The sequence below is a fragment of the Dromiciops gliroides genome, chromosome 5, assembly GCF_019393635.1.
Source record: "Dromiciops gliroides isolate mDroGli1 chromosome 5, mDroGli1.pri, whole genome shotgun sequence".
Taxonomy (NCBI): domain Eukaryota; kingdom Metazoa; phylum Chordata; class Mammalia; order Microbiotheria; family Microbiotheriidae; genus Dromiciops; species Dromiciops gliroides.
The window spans coordinates 208,669,833-208,694,711 of NC_057865.1; the positions used below are offsets into that span (position 1 = coordinate 208,669,833).

The following is a 24,879-nucleotide window of genomic DNA, read 5'->3' on the forward strand; positions in this document are numbered from 1 at the left end:
AAAAGCCTTGAGTTTTTAAAATTTACTTCTTAACTTTTTGAAAATTTGGATACCTGCATATCTAAAGACAGCTTGCTTTCTTGGGGCGGGGCGGAGAAAGAGAGAGGGAGAAAAACTTGGAACTCAAAACCTGTAAAAAAGAATGCTAAAAACTATCTTTACATGTAATTGGAAAAAATAAAATACTATTAAGTAGAAAAATTAAAAAGACTATCTGAACCTCAACTGTTCACAATTTTTCAAAGATCATAAAGAGTATTTACAAATTCTTTAAATGCTCTAGATTATAGTTTAGACAGGCATAAGCATAGATTTATAGACAAAAAGGGCCTTAGAGCTCATCTAGTTAAACCCCCTCATTTTACAGGTGAAGAAACTGAAATGCAGAGGTTCAATAACTTATCAAGGTCAGATCCAGGATCTAAACAGAAGTTCTCCAACTTCAAATCTAGCACTTTCCCCTCACAGAGGCATGGGGTAGCAAAATCAATGAAAAGGTATTTTATCTTCTTGTTTATATAGCGAGACAGAATGGCAAAGCAGAAAAAAGTCACAAAAAATCTGGGCTCAAATTCCATCTCTGATACTGTGTGACTATGAATAACCTCTGCCTTTCATTTTACTCATCAGTGAAATGAAAATAATAACTTCCATTACCTATAATACAGTGTAAGTGGGTTCAAAATTAATATTCTACATGAAAAGATTTTGTAAATGTTATAGCACTACGCAATTGTCGGCAATTATTATTCAGATAATTCCTTGTTATATAATTTTGTACTAATTTCCCACTTTATTCCTTCTTTGAGGGTCTTCTTCCAACAAAGCTTTAAAAATAAAAGAGGTACCTTTTCAGCTCATGAGGGGGTTTAGTAATCCCGATATTATTCATACTTCTCATCAGTTACATGCCCTTGATATCTTTTGTTTTTAAAACACCAGATTCCCCCCTCCAGTATTTTACTGTTTATGAAAATTTTTATCTTTCACTTTATTCATTATCTTCATCAATTCTTATAGCATAGTAATATTTTATTATATTCATGTACCACAAGTTGTTTAGCCATTCCTCAATCAATGGGCACCTATCTGCTTTGTTTCCAAATCTTTGCTACCACAAAAAGTGCTACTATAAATATTTAGGTATACATGGGAACTTTTTTTAATCAATAATCTTCTTGGGGTCTAGTAGTGGAATCCCTGGGTCAAAGGGTCTAGACATTTTGGTGACTTTATTTACATAATTCCAAATTGCCTTAGCACCCCACAAATAAAACATAAATATGCATATCTTCCCATAACACCCGAAACACTGACTACTCTTTGGCCATTTTTATTAATTTGTTGGGTATAAGTTCAAACCTAAAGGTTGTTTTGATTTGCATTCTTTTATTAGTAGTATTTTACATTCCTTCATATGGTTGTTAATAGTTTGTAACTCTTTTTTAAAAATACTGTCTGCTCATATTCCTTGACTACTTATCTGCTAGGGAAGGGCTTCTGATTTCATTTTTTAGCTGTCTAACTATGTTGTACAACAAACCCTAGCGGAGTATGATTATACTGCAGGCAGAGTTGTAAATTGGTTTAATCATCCTGAAAAGAAATTTGAAACTAAGGCAAAAAATTTGTTAAACTATGCATATTCTTAGACCCAGTCATATCACTATTATATCTATACCCCAAAGAGAACAAAGAAAGAAAGGGGAACAGGACCTGAATATACAAAAATATTTATAGCAGCTCTTTTTGTGGTGGCAAAGAACTAGAAACTAAGAGATGGGCCCAAATGGCAAATGGATAAACAAGTTATGGCACAGGAATGTAACTGAATATTATTTATTATAAGAAATGATGAGGTTAATGATTTCAGATAATGCTGTGAAGATTTATTTGAAGTGATGTACAGTGAACAGAACCAGGAAGACAATTTAAATGATAACAATTTTATAAAAAATAATTTTACAAGACTTAAGAACTCTGATAAATACAATCATCAACTATGATTTCAGAATACTCAAGATAAAACATACTACCTTACCTTCTAACAGAGAGGTAATGGACTCAGAGTACAAACTGAAATAGAGACAAAGAGAGAAAGATAGATACAGATACATATATACATACACATATATGTATATTGGCATGAGCAATGAGGTTTTTTTGCTAATCCATATTTATTATATGCGCTATATTTTTCTTTTATTTTTCAGTTAGAGCTGTAGGGAAAGTTGGGAGAGAGAAAGAAGGTTCTTGCTTAATTGAAAAAATAAAGTATCCTTTTGATTGTTTGGTGCAGCATCAAAAATGTAAATTAACTTTGGCAGTATTGTTGTTGAGTTGCCAGAAGCCCTATATATTACCGCAGCTATTTAAATTACTTGGTTAAGGAGCACTCTGTAATGGAACATACACGAGTATTTGTTCTGTTTTAACAGATTGAAACCCCAATATTTTATACATTTTATAGTTAGCTGGAATGAAATTTCCCTATTTCTGCCTCTTGGATTTTGTTAATACTATATAAAGAAATGCTGTTGATTGCTGTGGGTTTATTTTGTACTCTGAAGCTAATGTCCCAATTAGTATCTTAGCTGATTCTGTAGAATTTTTCTAAGAATTTTTAGAGATGTGTCTCTTCCTTACCTACCTTTACCCCTTTAATTTTTTGTCTTATTGATGCTGCTTGCACTTCCAGAACAATATCAAATAATAGTGAGAAGAATGAGCAACATTCTCTTTTCACTGGGAAAGCTTCTAATATATCACCATTGGAAATTATATTTGCTATTGGTTTAAAATATTTTTTATGATATTAAAAGGATCCTGATTGCATATACCTTGTAGTTTCTAGCACAAATAAGTACTGTACTTTGACAAAGGCTTTCTACATACTATTGAAATTATCTTGCAATTTTGAAATGTTTTTGTTTTTAAATATGGTTAATTATATTATTTTTTCTAATGATGAACTATCCTTTCTTCCCTGGTATATATACAACTTGGTCATAATGAATGATTTTTTGGACAAATTACTGTACTGTTTAAAAAGATTTTATTTAAAACTTTTGAATCAATATTCATTAATGATACTGGTCTATAGTTCTTCTATGCTTTATCTGTGATTTAGGTACTAGGGCTATATTTTTCTCATAAAAGAAGTTTAATAGAATACCTTCTTTCTCAATTTTTGAGATTAGTACAGTATAGGCACTAATTATTTTTAAAAGTGTGTTAAAATTCTCCTATGAATCCATCCAGATCACAAGTTTTTATTATTAGTAGTTCTTTGACAGCTAGTTCTATTTCTTTTGCTAAGTCTGATTTATCTTCTAATAGTCTTATATTTTTTATTTTTCAAAGTATTTATGTAACTCTTATGTTCTTTGTTTTGGTAGCATCTGGTACATAAGTAGGTTCTAGTAAGTTTTTTAACTGATTTCATTGGTTTGACTTTCTGCCCTTGTTGTTGTTGTTGTAGGCAATCAGGTTAAGTGACCTGTCCAATGTTACACAGCTAGTAAGTGTCTGCGGCAGGAGTTGAAATCGGGTACTCCTGTCCCCAGAGCCATTGCTCTATCCACTGCACTGCCTAACTGCCCCATTCCCTCTTCTTTTAGTCAGGTTGGTTAGAAGTTTATCAATTGCCTCACCCTGCCCCCCCCCCCAAATTGTTAGTCTAGCTAAGAACTAGCTTTTGGTAGTGGCTCACCGTAATATTGGAGTCCCAGAAATAATGAGAGACCTCTAGGTCCAAAGCTCCCTCCCCTCCAAACTGCCTTTTTAGATATTTCTCCCAGGCCAATAAGAAAGGAATCTAACAGCTTCTTTTCCATAAACAAACCAGGTTTTATTAAGTAAACAGCAAAGATGAAATTAATAAAATCAAAGACAAGGGAATAGGGAAAAAGAAATACAGATAATCCTCCTAACTCTAACCTAAGTCTATACAATCCCCAAACTTGCTTCCAATTCAGCTAATTCAAAAGAGCAGGGCTCCTATGTTAACTCACCACCTGGGGTCCGTAGGTTTAATGGAAAACAGCTTGTAGCCAGGGCCTGCAGGAATCTTCTGCTGCTGCTTGCACACACCAGAAGAGAGAGAGAGTCACTCCAGAAGAGACTGAGCTCCCCTCAGCGAGAGTTTACTCTTCCTCCCCCAAAAGGGGAGGTCCTTCAAAACTGCAGGTGGAGAGTGGTTTCTCCGGCTAACATCAGCAGCACGCGTCACTCAGGGCAGGCCAGGTTTGGCTCATCCCAGTCAGCCAGCCAAATTCCAATCATCTTACAAGTTTCATCATTTCAGGGTTTTTGTTGTTGTTTATTTGTTTCCAGATCATCTCTTTTTCCTGTTTTTAAATATCTACCTTTTTGCGCTTATTTTAGATTTATTTGTTGACTTTCTAATTTTTAACACATATTTATGATTCTTCTCCTGAAGACTGCTTTCACTACATCCTAGAAAGTTTAGTGTTTTGTTTCATCATTATCTGTCATTATTACAGATTACCTTACATTACTACATTATGTGGTCGATTTTTTTAAAAAGTTCCATATGGGGCAGAAAAATACATGCATTCTTTAACAGTCCTAATTAGAAGAAGCTATCAGTTTTTTTAGGCCTAGTTTCTCATACATACACACACACATATATACTCATATACATACATACATACAGACGTGCATATGTATATCCATATGTGTGTACATGTATATGTATGACCCCAAATAGAAAGGACCCTTAAAGTCTTCTGCTAGTACTGTATTACTGTCTATGTCTTCTTGTAATTCAGTTAATATTTCCTTGGTGAACTTAGATCCTAAGGGATTTGGGCCATAGGCATTTAATGTTGATATTGGTTTGTTGTCTAGTATTCCTTTCAGCCTACTGTAGTTTTCTTGTCTATTCTTTTTGTGTTGTGAATTTCTGTTTTTGCTTTGTCTGATGGCATGATTGCAATTCCTCTCTTTTTGGATTCACTTGATACATGATAAATTTCTTAAATAGTACAATTTTCTTCAAATACTTTTCTTAAGGCAGTCATTGTTCATATTTTGCACCCTTTTCTAAAAAGGTCAACAAGGTTTCCTTGTTCATTAATTTTCTTCCATCTCTTGGATTTTTATTCTTTTAATTCTACTTATTTATTCCTGCTTTAATCTCTCCCCAATGGAATTAAAGCATCTTGGGAACCTATTTTGGAGTTCTTTTAAAAAATGCTTTCTGTGTCACTGTGTTGTAGATCTTGGTGCCCCCCCCCCCCGCCCCACCTTCTGCTGTGCCTTATTCTTACTAGTATCAATTCCTTTTTTTTTTTCTTTTTTTTTTTTTGGAGAAGTATCAAAGGTCTTTATTTATACATTCACAAGCAAATGGGCCAGCTCCCTAATGGAAATGGCAGTGAGCATGGGACTGGGGAACCCTTTTATCTCTTAACCCGGCTGGACCCTCCCTTCTTCCTCAGTTACAATCTTTGCACCAAGACACTGACACCAAATGCTAGCCCCTCCACCCCCGCCCCCATGCCCTTCTGCTGTGCCTTATTCTTACTAGTATCAATTGCTACAGGAGTTAGGGTGGATAGAAGTATTGTCCCACTCCAGAAATTTTCCCATGTCCCCAAATTCCTAATTGTACAATTCATTATAACCTCCCCTTCCTCATTACCTTTTTTGGGGGGGGGCATTTACCATGAAATCTCTCCTCTCTCCATCTAAGCCCTCCCATCTTTCTGGATGTTTATTGTTCTGTATGAGCTGTTTTACCTTATTCTGAGGAAGGATGTCTTCCTACATGGGAGTGTTCTTCAATGAGACCCACTTCCATCACTGAATCAAAATGTCCCCATTTTTATTCCTCCTTTTGCCACTTCTCCCATTCTCCCTCAGACACTCTACTTCCTGAGAGACTTTTAAGAATTATATTCCCTTCACTGTTAATCACTGACTTGATTAGGATACATTTCATCATTTATGGGCCTCTCCCATTATAGAGTTTAATCCTACTTAAAATACAGATTCACCTGTAGGCTGACTATTATGAGCTTTCATTTATAGTACTTCAGGATCTATTCCTCTACCATTATTTCTACTATTTAAGTTCTACTTTCATCATTGTCTGCTTACATATTTTTAGAAAATCTTTTAATAACCCCTTTGTTTGTTCTTGTTTTTACTTTCTAGGTGTATTTCTGTTGAGAGAGAGAGAGAGAGAGAGAGAGAGAGAGAGAGAGAGAGTGTGTGTGTGTGTGTGTGTGTGTGTGTGTGTGGGAGGGGTTTGAAAGGAGAAGGAGAAAGTGTTCCTTGCTGTATCTGTTTTACCTTTATTATGTTTCCGCAGTCTGGAGTATTTGCAAAGCAAATAATCTGCTCATGTCTAGTATGGTGGGTTTTTTTTTTTTGGTAGGAATGCTTCAAATTCCTCAAATCGAATGTTCATATTTTTACATTGATGACTAGACTCAGGTTTGTAGGCTTTTCCCCTCTGGGTTGCATCTTGAAGTCATATGCTATTTAGAAACACATTATTCGAGGGGCAGCTAGGTGGTGCAGTGAACAGAGCACCGGCCCTGGATCCAAGAGGACCTGCCTGAGTTCAAATTTGGCCTCAGACACTTGACACTTATTAGCTGTGTGACCCTGGGCAAGTCACTTAACCCCAATTGCCTCACCAAAAAAGAAACACATTATTCCATTCCCTTTTAAACTAAATGGTAGATGTGTTATTACAATTTCCTTTATTTTTGAAGGTTGCTTTTAGAATTTATTGTCTATCATTGGAATTGTTCAATTCAGCCACTAAATTTGCAAGATGAGGTTTTGTTTGTTTTTCTGTAGGTCATCTATGGAATCTTTTGATTGGCACTTTTGTTTTCAGTGTTCACAAGTTTTAGGCATTTTTTTTGGTATTATTTCTAACATTATGCTAATTACCTGTGTTGTGCAGGCCATAAATTGTGCTTTCACAATTCTTATTTCACTCATAAACCATTTGGGAACATCTTATTGTCTTTCCATGCTTTCCTGGAAAATTCACAGGATCATCTGTCTCAGGGATGTTGCTTCAATTTCCTTTGTTTTTTAAATATTTATTCAGATATTTGGATTCATTTAGCTGTCCTAGCTGTGATCTTCCTTTCTATTATTATCTTGTTGATTTGTCTACTTGTTCTCAATGTTTTTAACTGAGTTTTCCTCCTCCTGAGATCTTTAATAATTTTAGTCTTTTTCCCTTATATACTCTTATAGTCACTTTCTGACTCCTTCCCCTTTGATGGCAAATTCCCATGGGTTGGATTTCAAAGGCATTTCAGCTTCTTCCCACACTGGGGAATTCGCTTCTCACTGGTTTTAGTGCCAACTGACTTCTGGAGTGGAAGTAAGGGTGGAAATTCAAATAATCTTAGGTAAATACCAGTCTACCTTTCCTTTAGGCCTGGTGGAACCCAGCCTTCTCCTCTCCCCAACCCCCAAAATATGCTAGCACTATGACCCTTTGTTTTTGTTTTTTCCCAGGGTCACACAGCTAGTAAGTGCCAAGTGTCTGAGGCCAGATCTAAACTCAGGCTCTCCTGAATCCAGGGCTGGTGCTTTATCCATTGTGCTACCTAGCTGTCCCCACCCTTTGTTCTTAATTTTCTGGCTGAGAACTGCTATGCCATAGCAAGGATACTGCAGTCTCAGGCAGAGTAAACTCAGCTTTTCTAAACCTCTACCTTCTCTGCATGGGTTGGAAAGGAGGGGGAATGAAGAGTGCTGAAGAGGAAGAATTTAGCTTTTGATACTTGTTTTCACAAAATGGTAGGGTAAGGAAATTGTGAAGTGGATCCCAGAGCACTAGCCTAAAGCTCCCAGTATGTAGCTCTGCCAGAGCATGTAGGCTGGTGGGAGAGAGGGGTGTTAAGTAAGAGTATAAGGGAATAGTTTTCTCTGCTGTTAACTAATCAAGTTGTTACCTCTTTAAGGTTGTTGGTGTGAAGACAACTGCAATTAATAGATCTCTTGGGGAATTTTGAGAGTTCAGCATGTCTTTCTGTTATTTCTATTTCAACAATTAGTTCCTCCTACTGGTTAAAATCAGGTCAAGGATACCAATTCCCCTTCACCCTTCCTAAATTCTATGGTCCAGCCAGATAGTCTTCCTAGCTATTCCACACATACAACATTCCATATCCCATTTCTGCCGTTGCAACAGCTATTCCCCATATCTGGAGTGTAATTCTTCCTCATCTCTACCTTTTAGAATCCCGTTTGCTTGAAAACTGATTTCAAAATGCTGTATTCTACACAAAACCTTTCCCTGATCCTCTACTAGTGCACCCCATTGACACTGTACATACTTTTATCTGTACATGTAGTCTTACTAATAGAATGCAAGCTCCATGAAGGGCTGTTATATTTTTTGTGTCTTTAGGGGTTCTTCCACAAAGTCCAGGAGGTAATCCTGGGTTCTCAAGGCTATGGCAGGTTCTACCATCTTAGGAAAGCTTCAATGATAGCCCTGGTAAATGACAAAGTCTATTTCCCAAGCTAACTACAGATGCAGACATCACCAGTACACTGACCGGCAGGTAATGAATTTGGTTTTGGCCACAGCAAACAACCCATGAAATAAATTTTTAAAAATTTAAATGCCTTCAGATCTCTCCAGCCTTGTTTTGCTTCTATAATGATGGCAGCAGTTTGGCAAGAAAGAAGACAAGACAGTGGCTGCTAAGAATCATGGTTTTAGGCCAAAAATAGACTTTAACTTGACTGCTAGTACTCTAAATGTGAGATCTTCAAACAATTACCAAAGAGTTTATTGATAAAGGATATGAATCAATTTTGACATTCTTGTTATAATCAAAACCAGAAGAAAGAAAAAAGGTTCAGCTAAATGGAAAAATGGCTCACTCATCAGGTAGTAGAATGGATTTTACTGTTCCACCAAAGACAAGAATATTCATGTGTTAAAATACCACTGTGCTAGGTGGCACAGTGGATAGAGCACCGGCCCTGGAGTCAGGAGTACCTGAGTTCAAATCCGACCTCAGACATTTAACACTTACTGGCTGTGTGACCCTGGGCAAGTCACTTAACCCCAATTGCCTCACAAAACCAAAACCAAAACCAAAAAACTCCCCCAAATGCCAATAAATCAAATAACACATGTACAGTGCTTTGCAAATTTTAAATAGATATAAAACAAAAAAACCACCACAAAACAACTGCAGCTTATATTCTAAGATCAGCTTCCATGGTTAAAGAGGTAGAGAAAAATCTATGAAGTAATAACTGACAAGAACCTCCTTACTACATCAATAAATCAAACTTCTGATATTTGTTAACTTCAATGGAAAGGTAAGGAAGGGGAGAAGTATATGGAAAAGCATAATTCACAAAGAAGAAGCGAGTCCAAGACTTGCAGATTACACAGAAACCCCATGCTTCAGCATGAAAATTTTCTTAAAGAAAAGAATTGATAGGTGTTATCAAATAACATCACAAATAACCAAAACCTTTTTTTACCAAACAGAAAAAGATTTATTTTTGGTATGAAAATTATCCCTGAGGAAAAGGATGTGGTATGTAATTGAAACAATGGAACCCATAACCATTTAAACAATTAAGTGACAATTAAAAATGGTAAGTAGACAATAGAAAAGTATATCAACACTGACTTTAACAATTTTGGCAGAAGTTTAACCAATATGAATTGCCACAAGAATTCAGTACCTTAGTCAATACCTGGCTAACTTCTAAATAGATGACTGCCAAAAGCAACAACAGCTTATAAGGATAAGAATAAGAGCTAGCATTTATATAGTGCTTTAAGGCTTTTAAACTGCTTTACAGGGGGCAGCTAGGTGGCACAGTGGATAAAGCACCGGTCCTGATTTCAGGAGGACCTGAGTTCAAATCCACCCTCAGACGCTTGACACTTACTAGCTGTGTGACCTTGGGCAAGTCACTTAACCCTTATTTCCCTGCCCCCCCCTTCCCCCTCAATATTAACTCTAGGAGGCAGGTGCTACTACTATTCTCATTTTATAGATCAGGAAAACAAGACAGGTAGAGGTATTCAGGGTCACACAATTAGTAAGTGTCTGAAGCTGAATTTGAATTTTGACCTTCCTAACTCCAGGTCTTCTGCTCCATTGTGCCACCTAGTTGCTTAGAATACATACTTGTTTGAAAACAGTGGAAAGTAAAACCTGTTTAAAGAAAGCTTGGCAAGATAACCAACTAAGCAAAGACATTCCAAGGGTTAAGAATTAAAATGGAAGGACTGTGAACACAAGAAAAAGAGGAATGATTTATAAAAATCATTTGATGACCTGCTTTCTCTATCAAGAATGGTGGAACCACCACAACAGGACCCCAACACCATAGACCCAGATGTGCTTATAAAGGAGGAAGAAATAGCACTGAAGAAAATAAAGACAGGAAAAGCAGTCACATTGGACCAAAGTCCAATTTACCAAAATCAACTTCCATAGTTGAAGAGGGAAAGAAAAATCTATGAAATACATGATAAGACCCTCCAAACCAAATCAATAAACACTCTGATATTTGGTAACTTCAATGGGAAAGTAGAAAAATTATGGAAGGGGAGACGTATATGTGAAATCATGGTTCTGAAAGAAGGAGAGAGTGCAAAAGGCTTGCAGATCACACAGAAGCCCCACACTTCTTCAGCCTGAAAACTTTCTTAAAGAAGAATTCTGTGATGGAGGAAGCACTGAAGGACCAGCAGACAAAGGCATGGAAAAAATCTCAGACCTCATTAAACGGAAAGAAGGAAGGAAGGAAGGATCAATAGCAACAATAATTACTAATCTATACTCCTATATTCTTCCACAGTCGTAAGAGCAAGGATATTTTCTAAATCCTGCCCCTATAAAAGTCAGGCTAGTTTCTCCTTAATAGGTATTATGGCCATTCTTGAGACCTGATTGGCTCAGAGAACTCAAGGTTTAGGCTGTTGAACTTACTTCTTGGTCACTTGAATATAGAACAGTCACAACGAAGTCCAGGAACACTCTTTCATGCTTGGCCAGTGGAAAACAATAAGCAATTTACCCAAGAAGTTTTATTAGTCTGAATGAACTCAAGGTATTCTTAATACCTATCCTTGTTGAATATTCTTCTCCCGTTATGCTAAGTAAATTTCCATTTGCTAATTGTTAAAATAACCTCAACATATTTCATTTTGTTCTAATACTGAACCTTAAAGCAACACTTGGTTGCCCTGAGTCAGGGCACATCCCAGAATACAAGTCAATACAAAATCTTTGTGAAAGTCAACTATACATGAATTGAAAGTATTCTTGAACATCCTATTTGTAGGAAACAAGCAGGCTTCTACAAACAAGATTCAGCAATGGCTCACATCTTCACCATTTAACAATGAAGTTAAAGATATAGAGAACATAAGATTCCATTGGGTGTTACTAAAATCTTTGCTCTGGTAAAATTGCTTGAAAAATAGAACAACTGAAGTAACCCTGTTCAATAATCTTCTAGAAAACAAACAACAGATGAGGTGTAAAACAGGGAGATGTGTATTTGCCAAAGGTATTTGCCACTGTGATGGATAAGATCCAGTGGAGAGTCCAAGTTGAAGAGGAATTACCTGTAGATGATGAGGTCCTCCAGATGTTCCTGTTTGTGGATGACACTGTGCTGATTACATCAAGCCCCGGAACACTGCAGAGCCTCCTGGAAGAGATCTGTAATCACTCAAAGGAGTTTGGACTATCTATCCACACAGGAAAGGTCAAATGGATGCAGAACATCCACTGTACAAAATATACATGCATTTAGAGAGACAATCTATAAAGAGCTTATCCATCAGATGTATATCTGGCTAAGACAGTACAGATGGGCAATGAAGTAGGCCCAGAGTTGAATGAGTGAAGACCATGCTAAAGCGACTTGAGGAAAAGTGCTCATTGATCTCAAAGCTTACCATGATGGCAAAGGCACACCTCTTAATACTGATATCTTTTACCAGCATTGCTAAATGGCAGCAAGATGTGGAATTACAAAGAATTTAAAAAGAGCAGCATACAAAAGGCAATGGATAAAATATAGGGTGGAAGTATTTAAGCTATAACAGCTAAGTGGAAAGGAATTCTGAATAACAGTAAAAGATATCAAGAATTACATGATAGGAAGAGAAGAAGGGCTGGCTACATGACAAAGGTAAGGGATGACAGGCTAGTCAAGTGCTCCAATGATAGATTGTGATGTCAGGAGAAACCAAGCAAGGTTTCTAGCGTGTTGGTTGGGCCCCTACAACAAACTTAGGAAGCACATGGATAAGAATCACACAGGATGGACACACATGACTGAATCACTGGAGAAAATTCCTGAATCCTGAATTCCTGAAATGAATCCTGTAGATCCATTTGAGTATTTGTATATTGTACCAAGCACCTAGCAGGCACTTAACAAATAAAGTTTAAAAATTTTCTCAGCTGTGTATAGAGTAGGAATTCTTATCATTTTTGGCATCATGGACCTTTTTGGCAATCTGATTTGGACTGATTACTGTTCCTCAAACAATACACTTTATCTCCTAACTATGCATTTCCCCCACACCTTCCACATGTCTACTTCTTGGCTTTCAATTCCCATAATGCTGTAGTGCCTTTCTTCTGGGAGTTTATCTCCAATTTATTCTATAAGCACCTTGTTTGTACATAGTTGTTTTCTTGAGAGTTGTGAAGGGTTTTTATTATTCTTTTGTTTTTCATTGCTTTGTATCCTGGAGCTTATATCCCTGGCACATAACAGGTGCTTTTTGATTTGAACTAGTGAAGGCTATGGACCCTTTCTCTGCACACACACAAAAAAAGCTACATAGCAATGAAAAGGAAACCAATGTTATTAAAATACAGTTATCAAAATATTTTTAAAATCGAGTTTAAAAAAATCAAGTTCAGACATCGGATGTAGGGAAACTGTCAAACTCTATTACAAAAACCCAAAAGACTATCACTCTGATTTTGAAGATTGAAAGAATTTCATTTATTTAGGTGACATTTTGTTGACTATAACTTGTTTTCAGCTTTTCAATTAAAAGTACTTTAATATGCAGTATATTTTAAGCCTTAAAAAAAGGTAATTGTTCTTTTATCTGTAATCATTAGGAAACGAGGTCATAGGATATAAGACAACTTAGAGTAACATCCTGAAGAACTCACTGATCATGACTCCCCTCACTTTATACATGAAGGTACTGAGGTCCAATAAGAATAGGAGACTTGAAGGTCAAATGGAATAAACAGAAAAGCTATCTTCCACTTAAAATAAACACATAAAAATTATAGTTAAACACTAATACTTTAATTATTTTGAAGGGAAATTAGTAAAATGGACTACACAGACCTCCTTGCTTTCTTCTCAAAAGATTTTTGAACACCTATCTTTTTCTTAAATCTCTACTATACCACAGTGATGCTCTTTCATAGATTAGCAACATTATGAAGGCTATTTGGCAATATGCCACATTATCCCAGGTTATTTTTATTTTATTTTTTAAATGTTCTGTTACCTATTATTTCCATGTGCTTACAGTAACCTTGATTTCCCTCACCACCCAGCTTTGACAGAGACACCAGACATTGTGCTTTTTAAGGAACCAAAACATACTATAATGGCTACATATATCAAAGTTCAACTACTTTACCATTAGGAGAGCTTTAACAAAAGAGAATCAATTAACTTTTGCCCATGGCACATCTTTGTCTTGGTTATCTAGTTTCCTAGTTTTCAAAAGTTTAAAAGTATCAAATTATATTGGGATGAGGTGGGGGGTGGTAACAGATTTAAGTAATAAAAAGGTATCCCTGATGACATCTAATCCAAGCCATTTTTATACTTGTGGAATCTGAGTCCTTAGAGCATTTATTAACTCATCTAAAGTCACCCAAGTAGGAGGGGCATGGTTGAGATTTTAATCCAGTCCCACTAAATCCAAATTTAACACTCTTCTCATTGCTTCAAACTGCCTCCAAAAGATTAAAGTAGGGAAAACAGAAAAGTGGGGATTCAATCTTTAAGTCTTTAACTTTCTAGTCTGAAACCAGAAGTAAGAGAAAAATGTTGAGTTATCAACCTGTTATACCAGTCTTTACAAGCATGGTACTCAGAAGACAATTCCTGGAGCAGCAGAACCCACAAAAGAATGGTCTGAGATCATTTTCCTGCCAAAGATGGCTTAGGCAGGAAGGGGCTACTGTGCCAGGGTGGGAGTAGAACCCAACCCTGTGGTCCCACCAACACAGATCCAGCCCCAGGCAAGCCACACCAGGGAAATTTACCCTTGGAGCCTCTGAATCAGCTATAGCACCAGCATCTTCTGGAACTAAGCTCACGGTCTGGTGAGACGGTCAGAAGGTTGGTCGTGGGGAGATTACAGGGGTGGAATTCGGTTGTTCTACCCCAGCTAAGAACCAGGAAGAAAGCTTGAGTAGTAGGCCAGGCAAGTGAAGAACCCGGCCATCCTTAAATCGTACCACCTGGAATCCCCTGAGCAGACAGAGAAAGATGCAGACCATAGAAAGTTTCTTTAGTGACAAGGAAGATCGAGGTGCACCCTCAGAAGAGGATAGTAATGTCAAGGCTCCTACATCCAAAGTTTCCAAGAAAAATATGAATTGATCTCAGGTCATAGAGGTGCTCAAAAAGGACTTTGAAGATAAAGTAAGAGGGGCAGAGGAAAAAATGAAAGTGATGCAGGAAAATCATGGGGAAAAAGTCAACACTTGAAAAGCCAAATGGAAAAGCTATCTGAAGAAAATACTTGTCTAAGAATTAAGATTGAACAAATGGAAGCTAGTGGCTTTATGAGAAACCAAGACACAATAAAGCAAATCCAAATGAATTAAAAAAAAAAAAGAGGGCAACGTGAAATATCTTCTTGGAAAAACAGCTGACCTGGAAAATAGATCCAGGAGAGACAATTTGAAAATTATTAAACTACCTGAAAACCATGATCAAAAAAAGAGCTTAGACATCATTTTCCAAGAGATTGTGAGGGAATATTGCCCTGATATTGTAGAGGCATAAGGTAAAATAGAAATTGAAAGAATTCACCAATCACCTCCTAAAAGAGATCCCAAAAGGAAAACTTCCAGGAATAGCCAAATTCCAGAGATCCCAGGTCAAGGAGAAACTATTGCAAGCAGTCAGAAAGAAACAATTCAAGTACTGTGGAGACACAGTCAGGATAGCACAAGATCTGGCAGCTTCTACATTAAAGGATCAGAGGGCATGGAATATGATATTCCCGAGGGCAAAGGAATTTGTATTATAACCAACAATCACCTGCCCAGCAAAACTGATTATCATCTTTCAGGGGAAAAAACGGGACTTCAATGAAAAAGAGGACTTTCAGGCCTTTGTGATGAAAAGACCTGAACTGAATAGAAAATTTTACTTTCAAATACAAGACCCTAAAGAAGCATAAGAAGGCAAACATGAAAAGGAAATCACGAGAGATGTTAAAAGGTTAAACTGGGAAGATAATATGTCTAACTCATAAGAACATTCTCAGTTTTAGGGCAGATGATATTGATTATGAAGGGATGATATCTATAAAGCATTTATTTTATTTTTTTAATCATTTTTTTTTGGTGGGGTGGTTAGGGCTAGGCGGCATGCCTAAGATTGTAGAATTGGTGAGTGTTGTGTCTGAGCCTGGATTTGGGCTCGGGTCCTCCTGGGTCCAGGGTGGGTGCTTTGTCCACTGTGTCACCTAGCTGCCCCATGATGACATCTTTAGGATAAAATTGAGGGGTGAGAGGAATACACTGGGATAAGGGTAAGGGCAGGTAGAATGGGATGAAATCCCAATGAAAGAAACAGGAAAAGGATTATGGAGTGGGGGGAGAGATAGGGAGGAGTGGGGCAGTGAATGAGCCTTACACTCATCAGAATTGGTTCAAAGAACTTACTCTCATCAGAGTCGGCTCAAGGAGGACACAACATACACACTCAATTAGGTGGAGTAATCTATCTAACCCTGCAGGAAAGTAGGAGGGGAAGGAGATAAGGAAGGAGGGGTGAAAGAAGGGAGGGCAGAGTAGAGGAGGGAGTAATCAGAAGCAAAATACTTGAGGAGGGATAGGATGAAAGAAGATTAAAAATAGAGTAAATATCATGGGGAGAGAATAGGATGGAGGGAAAGAGTTAATAGTAACTGAAAAAATTTTTGAAGCAGAGGCAAGAGAAATGTAAGATGATGATTATTGATGGATTGATGATGATTGGATGAGGATTGATTGATGATGACAAAAGGTATGGTACTTTATCTGCTGGGCTATTGTGAAGAAAATTCTTTGTCAGGTATAAGGTACTATATATATGTTATCTATTACTATTGTTGCAATAATCAACCTCACGGGTTTATTGTAAAGAAATCTCCCTTTAAAATACTATATAAATGTAGTTTACTATTTAAAAAAATGAAGAGCAGGATGCTATCAGAAAAACCTGGAAAGACCTATATGAGCTGATGCAAAGTGAAATGTACCATATACAAAATAACAGCAAGATTGTAAGATGATAGGCAATGATCCAAGACAACTCTGAAGGTCTTATGAAAAATGCAATCCATCTACAGAGAGAGAACTGATGGTATCTGAATACAGATTCAAACATAATTTTTTTTTGCTAATTCCTTTAAATGAAGTTTTGTTTTTGTCTCTTTTGTTTTACAACCTGGTTAATGCGGAAATGTTTTGCATGACTGCTCACGTATAGCTTATATTGAATTGCTTGAGTTCTTGGCGGGCGGCGGGGGGGGGGTGTTAGGGGGGGAAGAGAATTTGTGTAAGGATTGGAATGACGCCACCTGCTGGAGACTTACTGTAGAAATGAGGTGAACATCTCTGAGGGCAAGACCACGTGTCTTTTCTTTGGCGTCAGGAAGTGACGTTTGCTGGTGGGAGGAAGAAGGGGGAGCCTGGTGCTCTGATTCTCGCTCTTTCCTGAGGACTCTGATGGAGAGCGGAGCTAGAAATGTGCTCTCCCCATAATAGATAGATGAATGTAGGCCTTTCTCACTGTCTTTACCAAATTCTTATTTTTGCTAAAGCTTATAATTTATTGGTGACCACTCATTAGATATTTTGGACAGACTAGCTAGAATTTTGGCTTTAACATTTGGAATGCAAAGTTTTAAGAAATTGATGTCAAAATGTGCATCTTACATGTAATTTAGGAAAATCAAATTCTAAATATTGAAAATATTAAAAAATATATAAAAAAGAAGCTTCATACTCATCCCCATAACATGTTTACAGAATGGATGATAGGTTGATGACACTGGGGCACTGGGTTCTGGTTCTCCAAGGTAGGGTAAGCAGGAAGAAGAGGGAGCAGTGTGGCCAGGCGCTCAGGCACTATGAACAGCTTCAGCAAGGAAGACCAGAAATCAGAGAGAATGAAGAGTCAAATTTTATAAAGAAATTAAGTATAATACTTAATGGACTGAAAACATTTGGTACAATTGCACCTATACTTAACTTTTAACTGTAAATTTAAGAAGAATTCAATTTTCAATTAATTTCAATGAATTTTTATTAAGCATTTACTTTATATAAAGTCCTATGTGATCAAAAGTAGTATATTCTAATGTTCTGCCATACATATAGATAGAATTTCCTATAAGATTGGATTGAAAAATAGTCAAGAGCTCTTCTATGACTGTGGAAAACTATGATGCAGATTATTGCACTAAATACTTTCTTCTGGAAGTATGGAACCTGATAGGCAATAATAATAAGCTACCTAATAGTTAGCATTGCATTGTAAGGTTTGCAAACCTCTTAACAAATATTATATCACTTCATCTTCACAACAAGCCTGAAAGGTAAGTGATATTATCATCTACATTTTAAAGATGAGAAAACCAAGGAATTCAAAAGTTAAGTGACTTGCCCATGGTCATATAGTCAGTGTCTGAGGCAGAATTGGAACTCAGGTCTTGTTGGCTCTCATTGAGCCAGATGTTCTATATATTGGGATCCAGCAGTAGATACCAGGGAAACAGCAGTTGAGGATTAAGGTACATGTGGAGAGTGATGTATATACCTTCATAAAGTCTGACTCAGAAGTCCCTCCTTTCTCAACAGTGTAAGGATTGAAACGACGACACCTGCTGGAGACTTACTGTAGGAAAGCTCCGCCATGAGGAGAAGGTGCCTGAGGGCAAGCCATGCAGCTTTTCTTTGGCGTCAGGAAATGACGTTTGCTTGTGGGAGGAAGAAGGGGTGAGGCTGGCTCTCTCCTTCTCTTTAGTGTGGACTCTCGTGGAGAGTGGAGCTAAATGTGCTCTCCCTTTGAGAGATGAATCTAGGCCTTTTTCTCTCTCTCTTCACTGAATTCTTATTCTTAATAAATGCTTAAAAATCTAAACTCTTGCTAAAGCCTCTAATTTATTGGAGACCATTCATTAGATTTTAGATAGGATAGCTAGAATTTTAGTGCCTTACAGATGGCGACCACGAAGGGATAAGCTGAACCTTGATCTTCTGATCTTCCAGTTTGGTAAGAAATTTTTTTCCCTATTTCCACATGTGCCTGTCTCTTTAAATTGGGTTTCTCTTAACGGCTAAGCACCTAGGTTAAGTATCTGCTTTAACTCTTAAGTCTTAGCCTCTTATTTTCAAGCCTTGCTCCCTTTTACAAAATGGACCAGGGTCTGTGGGACCAAAAAAGCCTTCTAAATTTTACCTTCTAAGCCTGTTTTCCTGGCTTTTCAACCAGGTCAAGATTGACCTCACGTTTAAGTTTGCTTCTTATGTTTGAATGTTCTATTCCTATTTTAGTTTTTATTCTTACTTTCCTTTGTGTTATAGTGAGGAAATTTTTTAATTACAAAAAGGGGACTGATGATACCATAGAAATTAAGAACACTAAAAAATTTGCGAATTACAGAAAGGGGGTGGAAGATAGTACATTTTATATCATTCAGGGCTCCCCCCTTGAGAAAATAATCACAGCATGGGACTCTCATAAGCTACCAATTCAGTCAGGCATGACAAAAGCAAGGCTTATCAAACTGTGTTTTAGGTGGCATAAAAAAATATTGTAGCTTACTGGAAAACAAATGGTTAGAGAAAGGATCTTTTGACTACTTAACGCTGGGAAATTTACAAATAATCTTGCAATTTGAGTCTCCCAAAGATTTAATTTATTGGGACCTGTGGAATAAAGCCAGCAAGCTTATACAGGAATTTACACAGGAGAAGGCAGCTTTTTCAAATTCTAACACTAAGAGTTTCTCTCCTTTTGGATGCCTGGAGGCCAGGCCTGAGTTTGAAACCAAGCCTGATTCAAATTGCCCTACTCCCTCCCTTCCTCTTGGGACCCCACCTCCTCCCCCTCCTCTGGTGCCATCTCCTGCTCCTCCCATGGCCATGCCCCTTGATCCTCCTGCCAGGGAAGTCAAGAGATCTTTCTCGTCCTGATCTTAAGCATGTGCACCCTTCTCTACTTGCATTTCCAGCTTCTACTCTGTTACAAGAGAAAACAGCCTTAAGCCTCCCCCAGCTAAGTTGTGATTCTGACTCGACCTGTTGTGGTTCTCCCAAACCAAACTTAGAAAACCCTTTAAATTCCAGATATGCTCGTTTTGTTCCTAATTTTGTTAACCTACTTTTGTCTTTAATTAGTAACCTTATAAAGCATTGGTATTATGAAAGGACCAACAAAGAATATAAAGGGGTTAAAAAACAAGAGACACTTAAGCTGAATACAGATGTACAAGACAAGCCTCATCATCATAGTTCAAGACTCCACTTCTTTTGCCATGGAAGGGTACATATTTTGCAGAAATGTAGAAGTAAACAGCAAGATACTGATATGAGTATTGGGGATTTTCAATATCAGAATCAAAAGTGTTCTAAATTCACTCAGAGAAATATTGTTAGTTCAGAGGTTACATAGGATTTCTATACTATTACATCTACATTTTGAAATTAACAGTATGGGTTTATTTTCATAGAGATTTTCATGCTTTTAAGACTGTGTTTTATACTTAGCTTTGTGGGCGTTGGAATTGGCCTCAGGCTCCCTGAGCAGAGATGCCGCTGCCCATCCTCCTCCACTTCAGCTGTGGGGGGCCTCTGAGCTGGGCTAAGCTGTGTGGATGAAAAACCATGGGTGTGGCATGGTACAGCCCATGTGCATAGCGGAGAGGCCCACAAAAACCCTCAGGGACGCTGGGGTTTGCTTCGCCCAGCCCCAGCTGGTGTGCACAACACTGGGCTTGGCTGGCCTGAGGTGGCCAGCCCCGAGTTTCACCTGAGAAAGAAAGTTAATAAAAAGGGACGCTAGAGACGCTTTGGAGGGGCAGACTGATGGAGCGGACAGACAGAGGTATGGAGAGAAGTTTTTTTTTTCAGTGAGTTAGAAGGGAGGCTGCTACAAGGACGCTAAGGAGACTGAGGCTACCTAAAGAGAGGGGGAGACGGAGAAAAAGCTAAGAGCAAGGAGGGAGAACACCTGAGGACTAAGAGAATGCAAGGAAGTTTGCTGAGAGAAGGCTAGAGACGCTGAGAGGTCGGTGAGAAAGAGATGCTAGAGACGCTGAGGGTGGTAGACTGATGGAGCAAGTGAGAAGGTGCAGGGGGTAGAAAAAGTGAAGGGGGCTTGGAGTTAGAAGAAAGGAGCTGTGCAGTGAAAGTGAAGCAGCTGGAGTGAAGAAGAAAAAGAGTAAAAGTTGGAGAGGACTGGGGGCGAACAGGTCCAAACAGCATATCCTCAGGTAAGAGGTGGCAATGGACCTTATTATATTAAAAGCAGACAGGTCTCATATAACTTTGCATTTCTTATCTCTTACATTTATTTTTATAAATAAACCCTGCTTTAATTATTTAATTGAGGCTTCTTAATCATTTGCTTATCGATTTGGGAGTGGAGCAGTGTGGAGAAATTTTTAAAAGGCCCTAACAGATTGGCTTAGGAAATTAATAGCAGTCAGATAGCCAGACAGTCAAAAGTCCCCAGATTAGGTACGCCAGCTAGATTAGGGTCCAAGTCAGTTAGCTAAAATATTTTTACAATTGAATGGTGACCGTGGTAGGACTTATAACCCAATTATAATTTTTCTGAACTTATAATTTTTCAGATTAGTTAAATATTTTTATAGCTTAAAAAAAGGAGAATATTTGCAGAAGTTTTTTATATTCATGTGATCAAATTTGTATTTTGTATTACTCTTATTAATATTAAGTTCATATTCGTTTAGATTTCCCTAGTTTGAATTTCACTGTCTTTCATTCTTCCATGTGTATTTTGTTGTATTCGTTTATCTCTATTTTAAAACTATGCAAGATGGTTTTGATTTCATAATACAATGTTAACTCTAGGAGTATTGTGCTCCCATATTCTAAATTGTTTGTTTTCCAAATGATTATTTGATCAAACTCTATAAAGCAATTCCCTGGAAAATTGGTTGCCACGGCAAGTGTAAATTGATTCTAGAAGCATTATTTTTGATAAGCATATTTTTTTAAAAAGGAGGGGAATATTTGCAAAACTTTTTTCTTTTCTCATATTTATGTAATCTAATTTATTATTCCCATAAATAGGGATATATTGTATAACCTAATAATATGCTATTTGGGTATTTAAGATATTAAAAAAATTAATTTTAAAAAGTCAATACAAATGTTACATAAGGTTATTTTATGCTATTGCAACTACATTTTGAACTCAATAATATGGGCTTTTAACTTGTATTTGTACATGTTCTGATTTTTCACAAAAGTAATTGTATACTTAGTAAAAAAAAGGGGGTATTATTTGAAATCATTGCATAATTGTATATTATATTCTGAGTCAAGGTCCATTCACATTTTTTGCAATCATTATTATCCTCAATTTTTAAATCTATATGAGACTTGGATTATGAGAATTTATCATTTAAGACATTAATTGCCTTCATTCTGAGTTATCAGATGCCATTTGGCCAGGATGCCATCTGTTCACAAGAGGAATATATGCAAGAGCAGACACTGAACTGTCAAATGAGGGGAGGTATGGCCGAGGGAATGGCTTTTGACAAACGTTGAGGTTTATTTCTCTTGGTTTAATTTTTCCTCACAATATTGTACAGATGGCTGGAAGTTTTTATCCCACCCATCTCATTATACACCTGACTTCTATCCCCCCCACCCCAATATGCCTGATGCCATGGACATCTCAATCCCATGCATCTGATTAAGTTTGACTCAGTTTCCTCCAATATGTTCGGTGGCATGGACGTATATGTATATCCCATCCACCTATTTTAAGTCTGGCATACTGCATGGGCAATATATAGTGTGGGAATGCTCACATCCCATCATTTCTCTGTTCTTTTATGGTAACCCCCATAATTTTCTCAGGTGTCATGATAAATACAGTGTTGGATTTGGCCTTGACATGTTACCAATAATATTAAATTCGTTAATTTCTCATAATGCCATGAGGATAATTAGGCAGATGATGCAAAAAGTGATGAAACAAAGATAAAAATTATTTTTAAAATGAATATCACAGCAATTGTCTTCTCAATTTACCCTCCACAAGGGGGGGGGCATAGTAATATTAAGTTTTAGAGAATGTTTCAATTTTTGTTTTATTATATGTTTCATGTGTAACAACTAACATTCTGAATTCCCTTAGACATGTTTTTAAGAAATCTCATTGTGGGGGCAGCTAGGTGGCGCAGTGGATAAAGTACCGGCCTTGGATCCAGGAGGACCTGAGTTCAAATCCAGCCTCAGACACTTGACACTTAACTAGCTGTGTGACCCTGGGCAAGTCACTTAACCCTCATTGCCCTGAAAAAAAAAAAGAAAGAAAGAAATCTCATTGTTTAATTTGATTACTGACAAAGCTATTTTTTTGGCCATCTCTCTCTCTCTCTCTCTTTTTTTTTTTTTTAGTGAGGCAATTGGGTTTAAGTGACTTGCCCAGGGTCACACAGCTTGTAAGTGTTAAATATCTGAGGCTGTATTTGAACTCAGGTACTCCTGACTCCAGGGCCAGTGCTCTATCCACTGCACTACCTAGCTGACAATGACAAAGCTATTTTTAAAAGCTGTGTTAAGCTCAATTTTGTAGGAAATTTTCCTGTCTGATTACCAGCATCCACACATCAACCCCTGAAAACACTTCCATTCCATGACTACACCCAGAGGATATCCCATGAATCATTTGAGAAAAGACTTTCAAGGACTTTAAATAAACAGTTTTGTTTTATTGTTTCTCTTTTTCCCTTCTGTTATTATATACACCATTTATAACATGTATTCTCTGTAGAGACCCTCCCTCTGCAGGCAGTGTCAAAGCGCCAGTTCATGAGGGACTGCCCCTCTGGACAAAATGTCCTCTTTCTCCCTTTTCTGTATTGTTATTGACATATTGTTTGTTAGCATAGGGTATTATATTCTGTTGTTTTTTACTGTTTCGTCAAGGAAACACTTCAGTGTTCCTCAAAGAAACAAAGGGGGGACTGTAATGATTGGAATGACACCACCTGCTGGAGACTTACTGTAGGAAAGCTCTGCCATGAGGAGAAGGCGTCTGAGAGCAAGCCATGTGGCTTTTCTTTGGCGTCAGAAGTGATGTTTGCTTGTGGGAGGAAGAAGGGGTGAGGCTGGCTCTCTCATAGAGAGTGGAGCTAAATGAGCTCTCCCTTTGATAGATAGATGAATCTAGGCCTTTTTTTCTCTCTCTTCACCAGATTCTTATTCTCCTTAATAAATGCTTAAAAATCTAAACTCTTGCTAAAGCTGCTAATTTATTGGCGACCACTCATTAAATTTTAGATAGTATAGCTAGAATTTTAGCTCCTTACAACAGTTTTGTGGTTCACTGTGGTTAGCCAACATATCCTTCTAAATCCAAAAGAAATCAGTTTCCAAGCAATTAGTATGGTGCTTTGACTGCAGTAGGCACTCACATGGATATTTTAGTTCTTAGAGGATAAAAATTTCTGTTGTGAACTTCTACCAGAGATATCTCACATTATTTGTCTTAAGCTTCTGGTAGCAGTTGGATTAAATGACTCTCCAAATCCCTTTCTAGCTTTAAGATTGTATAAATTTATATCAAGGGCATTTTTTTTTACAGAATCCAAGAGCTATACCACTAGCTGCCCACCTTCTGTAAAATATTCCTTTGTTGAATAGGAGATATCTCTTCTGGGTGACTGGATCTCAGGCTTTAGGGAAAATACTAGTCCACTCAAAATTAATAAAAATAGTGAATGAATGATAGTTACCACTTAAGATAAACCTTAATAAAGATTAGAAAATATGTGGAGGTCAATGATCATACAGCATTGTTAGTCCTCCAAGAATGATCATGACAGCTTTCCTATACCAGTGATCCAAGCAATCAAGTACAATATTTTCCCTTTGGGGAAAAAGAATGATAAAATGATAAGTTTAGTAATTTACCCAATTTACCAAAATTGATGTTTTGAAGGTCAGAGTCTTCTTATCTAATTGTAAGTTAAAAACAAGGTATTATTTTTTTTCTTCTTACTTTTTATATTAGAAAAAATGCTTTTTTAAAAGGCTGTTTAAGCTTATATTTTTGAAAACAAATAGCAAACAATTTATACTGACAGCTAAATTGGAAAAAAAAATCAATGGTTTTAATTTAAAATGTAAGCAATTACAGGAATTAATGAAATAAAACAAAATTTATAAAGAACACTAGCTTGTCAGATGCATTTGGGGTTTTCTTCTATTTCAAGTATCAAGTAGACTTAAGAAGATGATTTTGTTGCATTTTGCAATAATCCTAGAAAATCCAAATCATCTAACTTACATACCTCATTCCAACTCAACCTTTCTTATATTTCAAAATAGAGATGTGCAAATT

General features: G+C 37.1%; 1 protein-coding gene across 6 annotated transcripts in view; it reads right to left on the bottom strand.

Moving 5' to 3' along the window:
* The window catches only part of YAF2 (YY1 associated factor 2), a 132,813-nt gene that overhangs the window by 89,024 nt on the left and 18,910 nt on the right, over positions 1-24,879 (bottom strand). Inside the window, exon 3 of one of the 6 annotated variants that reach the window (XM_043968387.1) lies at positions 11,618-11,703. The exons of the other annotated variants lie outside the window; for them this stretch is intronic. Within the exon in view, the coding sequence (XP_043824322.1) occupies positions 11,618-11,703 (86 nt within the window). The remainder of the gene's footprint in view (positions 1-11,617; positions 11,704-24,879) is intronic. 6 annotated transcript variants of the gene reach the window in all.